General features: G+C 33.9%; 2 protein-coding genes across 5 annotated transcripts; both read left to right on the forward strand.

Moving 5' to 3' along the window:
• Positions 1–5,610: 5,610 nt before the first annotated feature.
• On the forward strand, positions 5,611–8,726 carry LOC147386373 (endoglucanase 13-like). Its single transcript, XM_086424537.1, has 7 exons — positions 5,611–5,664; positions 6,207–6,348; positions 6,473–6,540; positions 6,624–6,710; positions 7,134–7,286; positions 8,252–8,524; positions 8,610–8,726. Exons 1-7 carry the CDS (start codon positions 5,611–5,613, stop codon positions 8,724–8,726), a joined length of 894 nt encoding a protein of 297 aa, XP_086280663.1.
• Positions 8,727–10,153: 1,427 nt separating this feature from the next.
• Positions 10,154–14,520, forward strand: LOC147386374 (putative E3 ubiquitin-protein ligase LIN). Of its 4 annotated transcripts, XM_086424299.1 has the most exons (9): positions 10,154–10,664; positions 10,768–10,859; positions 11,696–11,756; positions 12,584–12,715; positions 12,793–12,939; positions 13,499–13,899; positions 14,027–14,115; positions 14,212–14,317; positions 14,417–14,520. In XM_086424299.1, the coding sequence occupies exons 2-6, from the start codon at positions 10,822–10,824 to the stop codon at positions 13,544–13,546; spliced, it is 426 nt and encodes a 141-aa protein (XP_086280425.1). In that variant the 5' UTR covers positions 10,154–10,664; positions 10,768–10,821; the 3' UTR covers positions 13,547–13,899; positions 14,027–14,115; positions 14,212–14,317; positions 14,417–14,520. The 4 variants fall into 4 exon arrangements, 3 of the variants coding, with proteins under 3 accessions (XP_086280425.1, XP_086280424.1, XP_086280426.1); XM_086424298.1 differs by having other exon boundaries at positions 10,154–10,859; XM_086424300.1 differs by having other exon boundaries at positions 10,157–10,859; positions 12,594–12,715.
• Positions 14,521–14,956: the final 436 nt, after the last annotated feature.

The following is a 14,956-nucleotide window of genomic DNA, read 5'->3' on the forward strand; positions in this document are numbered from 1 at the left end:
ATAGAAAGATATTGCATTTGACATATATATGGTTAGTTTTGAAAAGAAAATAGGTTTGTCTTTCCTTTTCATTCAATGAATTTGGAAATGTGTATCTAGTGGGGCTGCATAATAATATCTAAAAGACAAATGGCTGAGTTATGACCAAGTTGTACTTCTCCAGTATCACTGAATATTTATTTATTGTCTTTAGATGTTTTTAATTTGGTTAGATTTATTTCTTGGATGTTATCAAATTTATTTGTGATTTGCTTTCATTGTGATGATATAGAGTTTTGTGAAAAACCTTTCAAATTCAGTCTCCCATTTAGTTTTACCTCTCATCGTTTATTACTTGAATGATTCCTCAACTGATATTGTTATTATTTCGGTGGTGTGTATGTAATATTGATGACACACTATGCACCTTTCAGTTGTTCTTGTGATCTAATGATGAAATCATTTATAACTACAACAAAAGAAAACAATGGAAGAATGTTTTACATACGTCCATCATGACAAATAATAAAAGGTATTATTTAATAAATTATCATTGATTAATATAGTGATATATGAAAATTTCTACTTTTCAATGACACGCAAGCTTGTTTCTATGGGTTAATGAAGTAGATAACAATGTTTTGGATATATAATTCAGGGGTCCCGTTCAGCACCAAACATTTTGGCCAACATTTTAGCCAACCATTTTTGTCCTACATGATTTAGAAGTTTTGGAATGGGCTGATTTTTGGTGAGGATGTTCTCTACGGTGAGGAGATCATTCTCACCAAAAATCAGCCCATTCCAAAACTTCTAGTCCCATGTTTACAAGTTGAAAAATCGTGGACCATCCATTTTTCGTACACCATTTTTGATAGGGTTAGAAGTTTTGGAATGGGCTGATTTTTGGTGATGATGATCTCCTCACCGTAGAGATCATCCTCACCAAAAATCAGCCCATTCCAAAACTTCTAACCCATGTTTTGAAAAATGTTTTGCCAAAATATTTGGTGCTGAACATTTCCCATAATTCAGTTGTAAACAAACTACTAGACAAAGAGAAGAAAAAATAATTAAAAAAATGATTATTTAATGTTATTTTAATGATACGAAGGACATAATAATGTACATCATACTTTTATATTTCCCATATGATGTCTGTAAACATGAATTGGTGCATTATTATATAGTAAGGGGCATTCGGGTACTTTTATTTTATTTGGACTTATTCAACAATTTTCACAAATTAAGTTAGTTTTTTTTTTTCTATAAGTTTAATAATGGGGTCCACAAAATGATAGTTGAAAATGTATTTTTTCATTTAGAATGCTGAAGTATATCATTTGATGTCTCTTATACATGCAAGAGGCATTCTAGGCATTTTGTCAGGATGCAACAGTTGGTAACTCAACAAAGAGTCATTCTAAACATATTTCCTTGGATACTGTGCTAACGTGGGCGTGCATAGAGTTCATACATTTTTTCTTTTGAGATACAAGAGAAAATATTCATGGTTATCTTTGCACTCCCACATCTGCACTGTGTCCAATGAAGTCAGTTCAGCATTTTTTATTTACCGATGATAATTGAACCATGTTAAAGTGAGTGAAAAAAATAAAAAATAAAATAAAATAATAAAAAAGCATTCAAACACTCACCTCACGATGTGAAAAATAAAAAATTCATCATAACAAGACTCACAAATTTTAGAAATCAAATTTTGACGATTCATGACTGTTGGAATTTTTTATGATCCCCATATTCAAAGGTTTAGAGTCGTTGAATTTCTCCCATTCACCATTAATTTGATAATTTCAACCTGTAAAAATAAAGATATTTGACAATCTTAGACTGTTGAATATGGATTTTTTTTCACATTGTAATTGGCATGGAATGCACACAAAACCATAGATTTGTTTTCTTGTGTATCCTGTGGGAAAAAAAATGTATGATTCTTTGCACATATCACGTCAGATGAGTGTGTTTGAGTGTCCGTTTTTAACCAATTTAACTTTATTCACAATAATTTTAGATTTTTAACAAAAACACAACATGTCTCTAACTTAATTAATAAACAATAATTTTTTAGTCACAACTTTCCAAAAGCATAAGCTAGCTTCTCCCAAGTACGATTTCTTAAGTAGAAACTGGCAATTGTAACAAACATACCCTAAATCTTCAAAATGATGTATATGCCATTTGTCATTCACAATCACAAATCATCATAATATATTATAATATCCGTTAAAAAGCTCATGAAAGATACATAAGAATGTGGACTTTGAATATTTATTTAATTAAAAATAAAATAAAATAATAACTGGATTATTAAATTGTATTATCAATCAAGAGAGATCTGAATTAGAGTGGAGTCCTGTGAGTCGCAAATCAAATTCCCTGTAACTTCATTGAAAAAGACAAGATGATTAGCATGTAATTAGAGGAATATTGCATGTAGAACTATCATTCCCCTATTATCTGGTCAGCATTGACTTTGGAGATCAACGATAAATAGCATAACGTGTTGGACTTGTAGGAGGGTTTTATTTTCCAAATAGGGTGAATTGAATAGTAAGCATGTATTCCACACGGTGTTTCAAAATTATGTCGAACTCAGGAACGACAAATGGATGAGATGAGAGGATTGTCCCTAGGGATTCTCAAAGGAAATGAATCACCATACAAGATATTTCAATCCCTAAGCATTTTATTATTGGTGGGGCAGACCCCAAACCTAAGTACCATTTACATATTCTCCCCAAATATTGAAGCAACTCCCTCCAAACCACGAGTGTCAATCCGATTATCTGCGATATTTGAAATTATTTAGTCAGTTTCAGATTTCTCATCATGAACCTAACTATTTTTCAGTTTAGTTCTTCTAGGTAGTTATGTTGGGAACACATTAATAATCCGGTTTTTGTCAAGTACCCAAAAGAGATCTTTAGCTAAAATTAAAATTTAAGGAGAATATAGTGGTTTTTTTTTTTTTTTAAATGTTTTCTATCCTTTCTATATCTCAACTACAATAAACAAAGACTTCTAGTTGTTTTTAATACCCAATGGATGGTGGGCATTTGTATGGTTGATTTTAGGTATATTGAATTGAATGGAACCGAAAATGACCCATTGAGACCCCTTATCCAAGCCTTACTTTTTTTAAGTTGGTTATAAATTTTCTTTCACAAAATTGTCATTGTTAAATGACAACACTACCTTTATTTGCAGCCTAATAAATAAATAAATAAAAGAAAGATACGGGTATGTTTTGGTGTTTGGCACAAAACATAAAGTACTATTAAAATCTTATTTATTTTTATAAGATAGAAGTTCTTTTTTTTAATTTAGGGGGGGTTCCAGACGTATAAGCCAAGTAGGAAGGGTGAGGCAATTGGCCTCTTAGAGCACCATATCTTGCTCAAATTCTCTGAGTACATGCAATATCCTACAAACCACACATACCAAGTAAGTAGGAATAAATTCTTGTGAGTGATCAATGAGGAGGCTTAAACTCAAAGCCTCTCTCATTTTGGAAGGATGTCTTGATTACTACGCCTAATACTTGTTGGTTAGAATTACCTCTCATTTATTTTTAAAACTAGAAATCATGTTAAATTTTCTTACTTTTCTTTTTTTTTCCTTTCACAAACCTGGTTATAAAATATTTCAAACAAAGACACATAAACCTAATATTTAATTTTTGACATTATATTTAAAAAAAAAAATATGTTAATGGAATAAAAAGGTAATATTGGGCAAGGCATACTGTGTTGCTCTATTTTGTTTTGTTTTAAAAACTCTAGGTTATGATAAGGTTGAAGAGCTTGAAGATGATGGGTTTGGTGGGAAGAAAATCATTTCCCATTTGTCTACTTGAGAAGTTAAGGGGAAATGTCATCAATTTTACACTAATAGGTATTCACATAGCCATCATTTGATAACGGGTATCTTAATCAGACAACAATTGAGAAGGATGGGACAAAAGATCAACGTGAGTATGTAAGTGGTTTGAAAACACAAGTGGTGTATGTCAAATATTTACAAAAGAATAATTATTTTCTAACACCCCCAAGGACATACACTCCCATATGATCACGTCATGTGTTACAACTATAGATTTCCTTGGGATACACAATTGCGCATATTTATGGGATGTATTATTGTGTATCTAAAGGAAAAAAATCAATGGCTCTAGGCCATGCCACATCAGGGAGTGTACGTCATAGGGGGGCATCAGAACATCACGACTTAAAAAACATGGGGGGCGGGATGGTCAAAATGAGCATGTCAGCAGCTTGAAAATACAAGTGGTAAATATTCATCAAAACGTCAAGGGGAGTGGGCAAACACCTTATCCATATCTAGTTATTGATCATGGTACACAGGAGTTGATAAGCACCTGTAGATGAATAAAAACATGAGGAAAGTTTTTAGGCATTCTGTGTTTGAGATTTGAGATATTATACAATCGAAGGTAATCGACCGAATCCAATAATAAAAAAAAAAGAGCGATTTCTTTTAAAAGTGGGACCTTACCAATTTTAAATGAGAGTATTTTTTTCTTTTAAAAGTTAATATTTTAATGGTGTTGCACGACGTGAAAACTGGAAAATTCGACAGAAAAAATTGATGGGCAAAGGCCCACAAATTTTAGAAACTGAATTTTGACGGTTTAGGACCGTTGAAATTCTTGATGTTCCCAGATTTGATGGCTTAGAGCTGTCAAATTTCTCCCATCCTTCATTAATTTAATAGTTTCGGCCCGTCGCAAACAAAATTTGACAATGAAAAATTCGACTCCAATTCAACCCCTTGATCCATCGAATTTTATGAAATTTAACGGCCCAGGGCCGTCAAATTTGGACTTTTTTCACATTGTGTTGGATATTTCATGTCCGATAACAATGGACATTATATGTATATTTCTAACGTTTGAAAATAAAGGGGCATCTTGTCATTTAAAAATAAATGATTTGGAAAAGAAAATATTTGTAAATAAATTGAAGAAGTAAGATTTGGAAGGAGTTGTTTTTACAAAAGTTTGTGAAACATAAAGGTTCTCTATCTTATTATTGATGCACAAAGGTCACTCTTTTGGGCTGAAATTGGTATGCTGTTGGTCTCTACGGACAAAATTTTAAAGAAAGTAAGCTTAAGCCCGGGCTTGATTCTAATGGTCCAACCCATGAATAATGATGGGTTTATGTTGGGATATTGGGATTTATTATCCAAAATATCCAATCCCTCGGGAACAAATGCTCTGATAAAATGAAAGTGATTCCACGATGTGCTTTAATCAATGGCTCCCCTTCCCACGGGCCATAGCTAAGACTAGAAAAGGGACGTGCCTCTTCATTCAATCACAAAGCCCACATACGAGAGAGTTCTTAAGGATAGACGATGGGTCGTTCAATGGGAATAGATCGAGGTTGACTTGGTTTAACCATATGCATTTGAAAGATACATTGTTACATTCGCTACTCCTTCAACACCATCATCCTTTCTTCAAACTTAGATTTAACTTTGATGTAAATTTTTGAACATCAATATGATTTAATCAACATTAGATCTAACGAGTCTTTGAAAAAAAGAAAGAAAGAGGAGATAACCGAATTACTAGAAATATAAATCATGGGCCTTAAAAGTTACATCCTAGATAAAATTCCTGATCCATTTGCTTTTCTGGTAGGGATGAACAATCTAAATAACCTTTGTTTATAAGTTAGAGAGAAACATTCAATAATTTTTATTACAATTAAGTTTTCTTACCATACATGAAATTACAATAATATAGCTCTTTCATTTCTTATGTCAACTTGTATTTTTTTAGAAACACATATCTTGTAGGGAATTTAAATCTTCGTTTAATTGTTGATCTTGACAATTCATATTCTAACGTCGAGATTGACAATTGGAGCAAACGTTGATCTCGACAATTTGAATTGATTGGACTATCAAGATATTGCCAAAACTTAAGGGGTATTTAGAAAGAAATCCCTTCATCATGGTTCATTAAGTAATTTTCCCTTAAATTTATAAAGCCACCATCTGACTTTTATCTCACCCAACCACATCTACCGAATTAATAAATATAAAAAAAAAACAAGTTTTGATAAATTTTCCTTGATATCTTTTTATTTTTTATCATTTGGTAAAATATTTTCACTTCAAAGATGGAAAACTATTCAATGATGAATTTTAATTCTCTAATAATTTTTGTGTAACAGATAGATCTTGTGGAGTACAATGTGAAGTTTGGGTTTCCATTGGCATTTACAATAACAATGCTTGCATGGAGTGCCGTGGAGTACAATAGCCATCTTGCGACAAAGTCCGAGCTCTCGCATGCCTTGGAAGCCAACAAATGGGGTACTGATTACCTACTAAAAGCACACCTTGAGGCCTGAGCCTAATGTCCTCTATGGAGAAGTTGGTGATGGTGACTCTGATTATGAATGTTGCATATCTGATCTTGCTGGTGAAACTGCTGCAGCTTTAGCTGCTGCATCGATAGCCTTCACGAATTCGGATGCTAAATATGCAAACTTACTACTCACTCATGCAAACTAGGCTATTTTTCTTAGTTAATATTAAAATAAATTAGATGAAAATAATAATAAATCACATTTTGTTTTTAATTGCAGCTCTTCCATTTCGCATATTACCATCATGGCCAGTACCAAGACAGCATCCCCGCTGCGGGGAAGTTCTATTCAAGAAGTGGATTCAAGGTAATAATTCAATCGGGTTTGGATCGAAACAGACCAACTCCACGATTCAGATCTCAAGTTAATGGTTCTGATTATTTTGTCTGGTACGATCGATTTACAGCTCTACTGCTATTGGATATGACTCGCCTTGTGGCATACTCAAATGACTCCATGACCTCGATAAGTTCGGAACTGTAGATCTGTACGCCTTGGGATACATGTTTTTTTCTGGGGAAGTGCAATTGTTTATCCTGAGGCATACAGATCTACAGTATCCCCAAATATCATGTCATGGAGTCCTTTGAGTATGCCACCTGGCGAGTCATATTATCACAACTCATTGGATTACGGTGACACCTGCTTCTTTCTTCCACTTCATTTTTGAAGAAAACTGAAACTTCAAGAATTTGAATTACTAATAATATATTTTGTAATTTTGAACAGGATGAATTGTTGTGGGCAGCTGCATGGCTCCACAGAGCTACTGGTGACAAAACATACTTAGATTACCTAAATTCAGATTATGATAATGGTGGCATGAGGTCCATGTTCTCTTGGGATGACAAGTTCGTCAGCACACAGGTTCTCGTTGCAAAGGTAAAAATGGATCGATCCTTCAAAATTCTTCGTGACGTGCACTTATTTAATGAATATCTACAATGGGTCTCATGATACTTTCAATTGGGATTGATTAAACTATAAATATGTAATTAGGTCAAGTAGAACCCATGTAAGAGTTTAACATTAACTAATGTGGATACAATTTGACAAGAATCGGATTGGATCCAAAACCAATATTCTGATACTTCTTTGATTTATTTCTTAGAGATATTTACGAAAGTGTGACCAATTTATTATTCTGGTTCACTGTTCATTTTAATTACCAATCGGAGGTTTTAAAGTGGCACACAAGTTTGTAAGTTTAAAGTGACAATGTTGCAGGTATCAAGCGATTATCTCACAGGTTTTGTCACTTATAACGAGATTGTCACTATACAAACCAGCGAGTTTGTCACTTTAAACTTGCAATCTCGTCACTTGAAAAACATGTGATCTCGCAGATTCACATTTTGGGAATTAAAATGAACAATTAGTTAGAATCATAATTTCATCAAATTTTGCTCATGAAATGGTAATTTACCCTATTTCTTAACATATCAAAATCTTATGGGATCTAAATGTTTGGAACTAAATGTGATTTAATATATAGATATACACCGTGTATCAAAATAAATATATAACATAATTTACACATTTTCTCACATATTATTTGATCAGATCCATATCATAATGGATAGATATGATATTAGAGAAATGGAGTCATGGCACCCCCTTCAATTCCCTTCAGTCATTAATGGTCCTTCTAGGAAATCCAAATCCTCGATCTAAACAATAAGTTATTATCAGATCATAACGGATCAGATTTCAGGTCTCATTTGATCCATTGATCATCACGCGATCTATAAAACCTGTTATCCATATATTAATTAATTTTATGATTTAATATATTATCTTTCAAAGTCCCTAAGTTCCAAGTGACCTCAGATATATATGATTCACAGTTGGTCTTGGAGGGAAAAGTCGAGAACACAGATATTTGGGCACAGTACAAGAGTGAGGCAGAGCAATTTATCTGCTCCTGCGTTCAGAAAGGTAACAACAATGTGATAAAGACACCTGGAGGTTTGTTATGGTGGCAGCCATGGAACGATCTTCAATACATCACATTTGTTGTCTTTGTGACGACAGACTATCTAACCACTGCGAGTGCTAGTATCCAATGCCAAGGTGGTCTTGTTAGTCTCGCTAATCTAATCACTTACGCTCAATCACTGGTACAGAACAGCCTAATTGGCACAAATGTATGTAGGTACATTGTCTCTCTAATAATTGATGTTTGAATTGTTTATGGTTTGTTAGGTGGATTACATTTTGGGTTCCAACCCGAAGAATATCAGCTACATGGTGGGAGTCAGATCAAATTATCCAACAAAAGTCCATCATAGAGGGGGCTTCAATTGTGTTGATAAAGAATGACCCCAAGCTCGTGACATGCAAAGGTGGTTATGAATCTTGGTTTAATAAGGACAAGCCTGATCCAAATGTGTTGCATGGGGCGTTGTTGGAGGTCCAGATCAGAATGATGCATACATGGATTCGAGATCAAATTTCCAACAAGCGGAACCTGCAACTGTTAGTACTACACCAACTCGATTAAGTCATGTTCAAGCAATTTGAGCTTAGTGTGTTAATTGAAGAAAGGATCTTAATCTATATTGTTGGAAAAGAATGTGATTGTAATCTGAGTTAATTAAAATGATAATAGCAATAAAATGTTTCGAGCAAGGCCCAACAACTCTCGTAAATTCTATAATGAATTCTAGTATTTGGTTGTGGGAGATAGAATTATTGTTGAGTACCCAAACATAGATATCAACTTCGATCACCACAGTTGATTGCATACCCTTGCTATCATGGGTAAAACGAGCAAGGCATGGGTGGCATATGGAAACTGGGCACGATCCACGTAAATGGTCCAAGTGTTATTTATGGCACTACAAGAAAATAGTGAATCAGGAACCGAATTATAAAACGGATTTTATCCGTTTCTAATTAAAAACGGGTTTAAACCGTTTTACCTATTAAAACCGTTTTAATCAAATTTTAAATGTCCCAATTTCCCGTCTCATTATATGACAACGGATCTCTCTCTCTCACACAGTCGCTCCCTTAATCGATCTTTCGATCTCCTCTCGATCGACCTTTCAATCGACCTCTCAGTCGCTCCTTCAATCGACCTTTCAGTCTCTCTTTCAGTCGCTCTCTCAATCTCTCCCTTGATCGACCTCTCGATCTCATCTCTCTTTCTCTCAGTCGCTCGCTCGATCTCATCCCCCTCGATCTCATCTCTCTCTCTCTCTCTCTCTCTCTCAGTTGGATTGGAATGATTTTGTTTCTAGGTTTTGAGTGGCAGTCGCCATTAATGAGAGCTTATGAGCTCTTAGAAACCTCTCTTCACAGTTGGTAAAGGTAGGTGCATTTTTTATTAGGGGTTATCAGATTTGAGTGTTCCTGTGAGAAATCTGAGGTTTTAATAGTCACAGATTCGATGAAATTTGTTGTTTTTGTGTATTTTTTTTTAAATTTAGATCTTAAATGCTTGAGATATTGATGAATGCAGTGATTTATGTGTTTTTTGTGTGACTTGAATCCACATCTATTAGTTTTTGTATGGCTTTTGGTTATGTATTCTTCAATTACTATAGAATCTGAAATTAGGATTTATCTATTGATGCTATGGTTCTCTGGATTTGTAGTAGTTCTTTGAGTGATAATTTGATTGGAACTATTTCGTAAACCTATAGTTCCATCTCTAAAAATGGATTATTTTCTTATTAACTATTAGGTTTTCTCTTGACATCGATATCCCAATTTATATAAGAAGTTTATCTTTTAGATTACAAGGGATTAAGATATATCGAATCTATATTTTCAGAGCTATGGATTTCTGTAAGTAGCCATACGATTGTTAATAAGTATTTGAAGCACCAGATGTACTATTTGGAAACATATAATTCTAGTTTTTCTGTTATTAGTTAGGGATACAAGTGTGTTTGGGCTGCAAAGGATAGGATCTCATGTGTGTTCAGGATGGTGGATATGAAGGGGGATTTGTCAAAGTTCTTTAGTTTTGACAATAAAAATGCCTCCAAAATCTGAGAACCAGTTTCTTGCCCATGCCTGCTAGGGACTAAAGGGGAAGGTGTTGTCCCTTATCTCAGTTGATTGACTGAGGACATTCCTCTCAAGGTGCATGCTTTGACTTTAAGCCAACCAGCAGTAATGAGTACAGTGGACCACTGGTAGTGCTGAACATGGTGTAACCATTTCTGGTATTTTCTTTGTGGCATTATATTTAAGGCGAATACACATGTAAATGTTCATCAAGATCTCAAGGATGTTAAGTTCTGGCAGGTTCTTAGCTGAACATTTTCTACTGTGAAGTCCATATTTTCTTATGGATCTTATATTTCAACTTAAATATGTGTCCTTAGATGTTTCTTTTTTATTGTATCAGGTCCATACTCTCTTGAAAGGATTAGAAAAAATTGATGTTAGTGCAGACATTCCAATGTTAGTTTGTGGGGATTTTAATTCTATTCGTGGAAGGTATGGCTTTGTTCTAATATCCAGTTCACATGGAATACAGAATTCATCTAATAATTGTTTTACTTATTACACCCCAATTAAAAATATAAAAAATAAATGAATGGTTGAGGACAAGTAAAAGTTGGGGTGCCATTAGAAGCTCTCTCATTTGTTTTGTTAGATTTCTATATTTGAGTATTGGATTTTATATGGGCTTAATCCTAATTGTAAACAACTACTAAAATTGTTTGAATGTGTTATAATGTTGAGATAATAACTTGAGCCAAACCTTTGCAATGTTTGAATATTGTGTTTTAATCTTTAATTGGGGGGTGATAATAATTTAAGAAATTGGGAAGTAATTAGTAAAAGTTGGGCTTCCTACTTTATTGCGAGTGCCCGAAAAGTCACATGGATTGAAGATCCTATTTGATGAATTTGACTCCTTCTAGAACATTTTTTATGAGTCTATAGGGTGAGAAAAAGTAGTCACTGAGAATGTCTTATAGGTTTTATTTTCTGATTAATCAAATCCAGGAGGTGGTTATGGATATGATAGTTTAGATTGATGATCTTGTTTACCAGATTTAAAGATAGAGGCCCAAGTTTGTACCAGATTTAAGGTAGAGGCCCAAGTTTGCTCAAGTTCTTGCAACTCTTAGTATATTATTTTCTTGGAAGCAATTCAATAGCATGTATAACTAATTAGCATACTCATTATATATAGCATAGCTGATTTAATGAAAAATAGATGTTAATGTTTGTTGTTGTTACTGTTTATCTTGGTCTTTTCTTTTTTTCATTTGGGTGATGAGAAATTGTGTTATTTTTCACTTAACTATATTTTAATCAGTTAGGGAGAAGGCCGACACAAGCTTGAAATCAACATCCTTGGCTAATTTGGAGGAACAAGATGTGGTAAGTGACCATTTTGATATTTTTCATCTATGAGGTCTTAAGGCTTATGCCTTTCTTATTCTTTTTCATTTATGAGGTCTTAAGGCTTATGCCTGATTGCTAATATACTAACAATCAATCATCAAATTTATTAAATCGATTTACTTCTTTTATTGCAACCCATAGTCTTAAGATATGGCTTCTTCACAGGCTTCTGGAAAAGAATGTAAGACATCTGGTTCGGCTTCTTCCATATCCTTAATGGGAGATGCTAATTTTGTCATAGGGTGGGAGTTGTAGTTTGTTACCATTGTGTTCTAACTTGCTTGAGCATGTAAATAAGATTTTCTGTAATTTTCTTTTATCAACTGCCTCCCCACTTTATTTTTATCACATATTTGATTGCAAAATGTAGCTATACTGACTAAACTACAGAAAGTCGACTTAAACGGTTTGGGTATGTCCAACGAAGGCCTATTACATCCCTAGTTTGAAGAAATATTCAAATTGAAGATACTAAAAGAGCGGGAGGAAGACAAAAAAGGAAAATGGATGGAGATAACAGACCCCAAATCCTTGGGATAAGGCTTTATTGTTTTTGTTGTCGTATTATATTTGTGCTACTATCCATATCTTTGGAGATGGTCAATTGTCCTTATCACATTACTTGTCCATCAGCACTATAAAGACAGTCACGCAATTTCCATTTTTCTACTGACTGATGTTGTTGAGTTTATTTCCTATATCAATCTGCAAATCCTGAATCCTTGCTATGTAATGAGATGGATAGTAAAGTTATGGGATAATAATTGGTTGTCAAAGGACTAAATAATAATAATTATTTTTAACCATTTATAGGTTTGGGAAATCAAACCAGAAGGAATTCATTGTGTTCAGATTTACGATGTGAAAGAGGCAGTATACGAGTTGGTCGCCAATACCAGCTTTGCATGCTTTGCTTCTCAAGGAACTGGATTAAGGTTAGTCATCAATGGTCTGGATGCTGTTTGAACAATTGAAACAAGTACGCTTCCTTAATCAAATTCTTTGTTTGCAGGTATATAAGTGGGGTGGAGTTCCAAAGAACATAAACTTCAACAAACATGTTAAGTGCCTTGCCATCTCAAATGAAAAACTATATTGTGGCTACACTGGTTACAGCATCCAGGTACAGTGCACTGCCACTGCTGCTCTCAAAAGTGAGGTAAGTATTTGAGTATAAAATCCCATATTTTAGTTTGCAAGTAGATAAATTAAATAAATAATTAATTAATATATATATATATATATATATATCCTATTATCTTATAGTTGCATTAAAGTTGTGTTTAACGCTTAACGAAAATTTTCAGATTGCTGATTCAATATGTTAGGCTGTTGCCTTGAAAGCTTGAAACTAATTTGAAAACCTTAAGACTGTCTAGATCCCAATGTATTGAGGCTTGAAAATTGGGTGAGGTGGTGTGGGTATGGAATGAGTGTCATTACTTCATTGTTAGAGGCCTCTAAAGTAATCTCAATGCATGTCATGCTATTACCACTAGTAACAATGTTATTTGCATAAAGATGATGCTTACCTTGTATACACAATCATGAGGATATAAGTCCATCAAATTTGGACAATGTTATTTTTATTTGGAAAATGCAATTCGGGGTCGCCCATCCTACGGTTGTGTCGGCGATGACACATGCAATCTTCTCACTTCTACTAGATTTGATGATCTTCCTAATAAGTTTCTCTAATTGGGCCGGCATGGTTTTAGGGATGGTGTCAAATTTCTTCAAGGAATCACTCCGTTCTTCTGGTGTAAGCCCATCTGAAATGGAAACTAAACATATCTTTCCAACCTTGTTTTCCTTCACTGGTGAAGCTGCCATGATGACTCTAGCATGGATGCAGTTAGTGTTCACAAATGTGATCTTGAACCCTCTATCAGCCAAGCAACATGAGAGTTTCATGAGAGGCATCACATGGCCTTGTGCAGGGTATGGAATAACTAACACGTGTGGCTGGTTGCTCATGATCGTTGTCGGCTGTCGTCCCTCCACTTGTGTTTATGCTCATTTGTCTTAAAAATAATTAAGACGGAGGGACTCGTGCATAAAAATATCCATCGGTGTCCCATGGATTATGTGCCAACAGGAAGATGTCCCTCAGCCAATGGTACTTATTTTATTATTATTTTAGTCTAAATAATCACTAATTACCATTTCTTTGCATATTTTCACAATTAATTATATTTATATTTACTCATAGAGGTTATATAAATTATGTTAATATTTCTAAACAGATCAACACTTGCAATGGATGGTACTGTGATGGTTTTGAGCCTAACAATCCAAATAGTCCAAAGATGTGGACTGAGAATTGGACTGGCTGGTGAGTTTATTATTATTTTGATTTATTTTTACTTATTTTATTATCATAAATAAATTGGTATTTTAAAATGGGGTTTTTTTTTTTTTTTTTGTTCAGGTATAAGAATTGGGGTGGTAAAGATCCACACAGAACTGCTGAAGATCCTGCATTTGCCGTTGCTCGTTTCTTTCAGTTTGGAGGCACTTTCCAAAATTATTACATGGTTAATATTCACCAAAATTTATATATATATATATATAAAATGAAATAAAAAATTATTTTGTAAATTATATACTTAATTAGCCAATAATGAATCATATAGGCAACTTAAATCAACCAAAATGGGGACATCTTAAGCAACTTCATCTCCTTCTGAAATCAATGGATTAGGTGCTCACCTACGATGATATTTCAACCAGAGTTTGGTAATTCAGTAACTGTGAGTATTGATTAATTTTGATTTTTTTTTTTTTGTAGCATATATATTTGAAGTACAAAATTTTAACATATAATAATTGATTTTATTATTACCATTAGGCGACGATGTACTCTACAAATGAAACTCGTAGTTTTTTTGATAATTGTAATATATTAATAAAAAGGAGAGAAACAACAATCAAGGAGGCCGAGATGGCCTCTAAAAGAAACCAAACAAGGAAAAAAATCAAATGAAACTCGTAGTTGTTTTATTGGCAATGCAAACAAGACAGGGATTTCACCATCTCCTTCCAAGGCAACCAATATACTGTACCTGTTTGGTCTGTTCGAGGTCCGATCGATCTCCGTTGACTTCCAAAGGTAAGAACCTCTGCCGAACACAAATAGATCATCGATTTGTCTTCCATCAACCCTTTAATCATTG

The sequence above is a fragment of the Akebia trifoliata genome, chromosome 14 (genome assembly GCF_017979445.1).
Source record: "Akebia trifoliata isolate Shusen 1 chromosome 14, ASM1797944v1, whole genome shotgun sequence".
Classification (NCBI taxonomy): domain Eukaryota; kingdom Viridiplantae; phylum Streptophyta; class Magnoliopsida; order Ranunculales; family Lardizabalaceae; genus Akebia; species Akebia trifoliata.

Bases quoted from the DNA above. Each gene is read 5' to 3' on its own strand.
- LOC147386373 (XM_086424537.1), top strand. From the start codon at position 5,611: ATGGGCCTTAAAAGTTACATCCTAGATAAAATTCCTGATCCATTTGCT. The intron at 6,541-6,623 runs GCAAACTAGGCT...TTTTAATTGCAG, and splicing joins CAAACTTACTACTCACTCAT to CTCTTCCATTTCGCATATTA. The intron at 7,287-8,251 runs GTAAAAATGGAT...TATGATTCACAG, and splicing joins CACAGGTTCTCGTTGCAAAG to TTGGTCTTGGAGGGAAAAGT.
- LOC147386374 (XM_086424298.1), top strand. From the start codon at position 10,708: ATGGATCTTATATTTCAACTTAAATATGTGTCCTTAGATGTTTCTTTT. The intron at 11,757-12,583 runs GTAAGTGACCAT...AATTATTTTTAA, and splicing joins ATTTGGAGGAACAAGATGTG to CCATTTATAGGTTTGGGAAA. The intron at 12,940-13,498 runs GTAAGTATTTGA...GCATGGTTTTAG, and splicing joins CTGCTGCTCTCAAAAGTGAG to GGATGGTGTCAAATTTCTTC.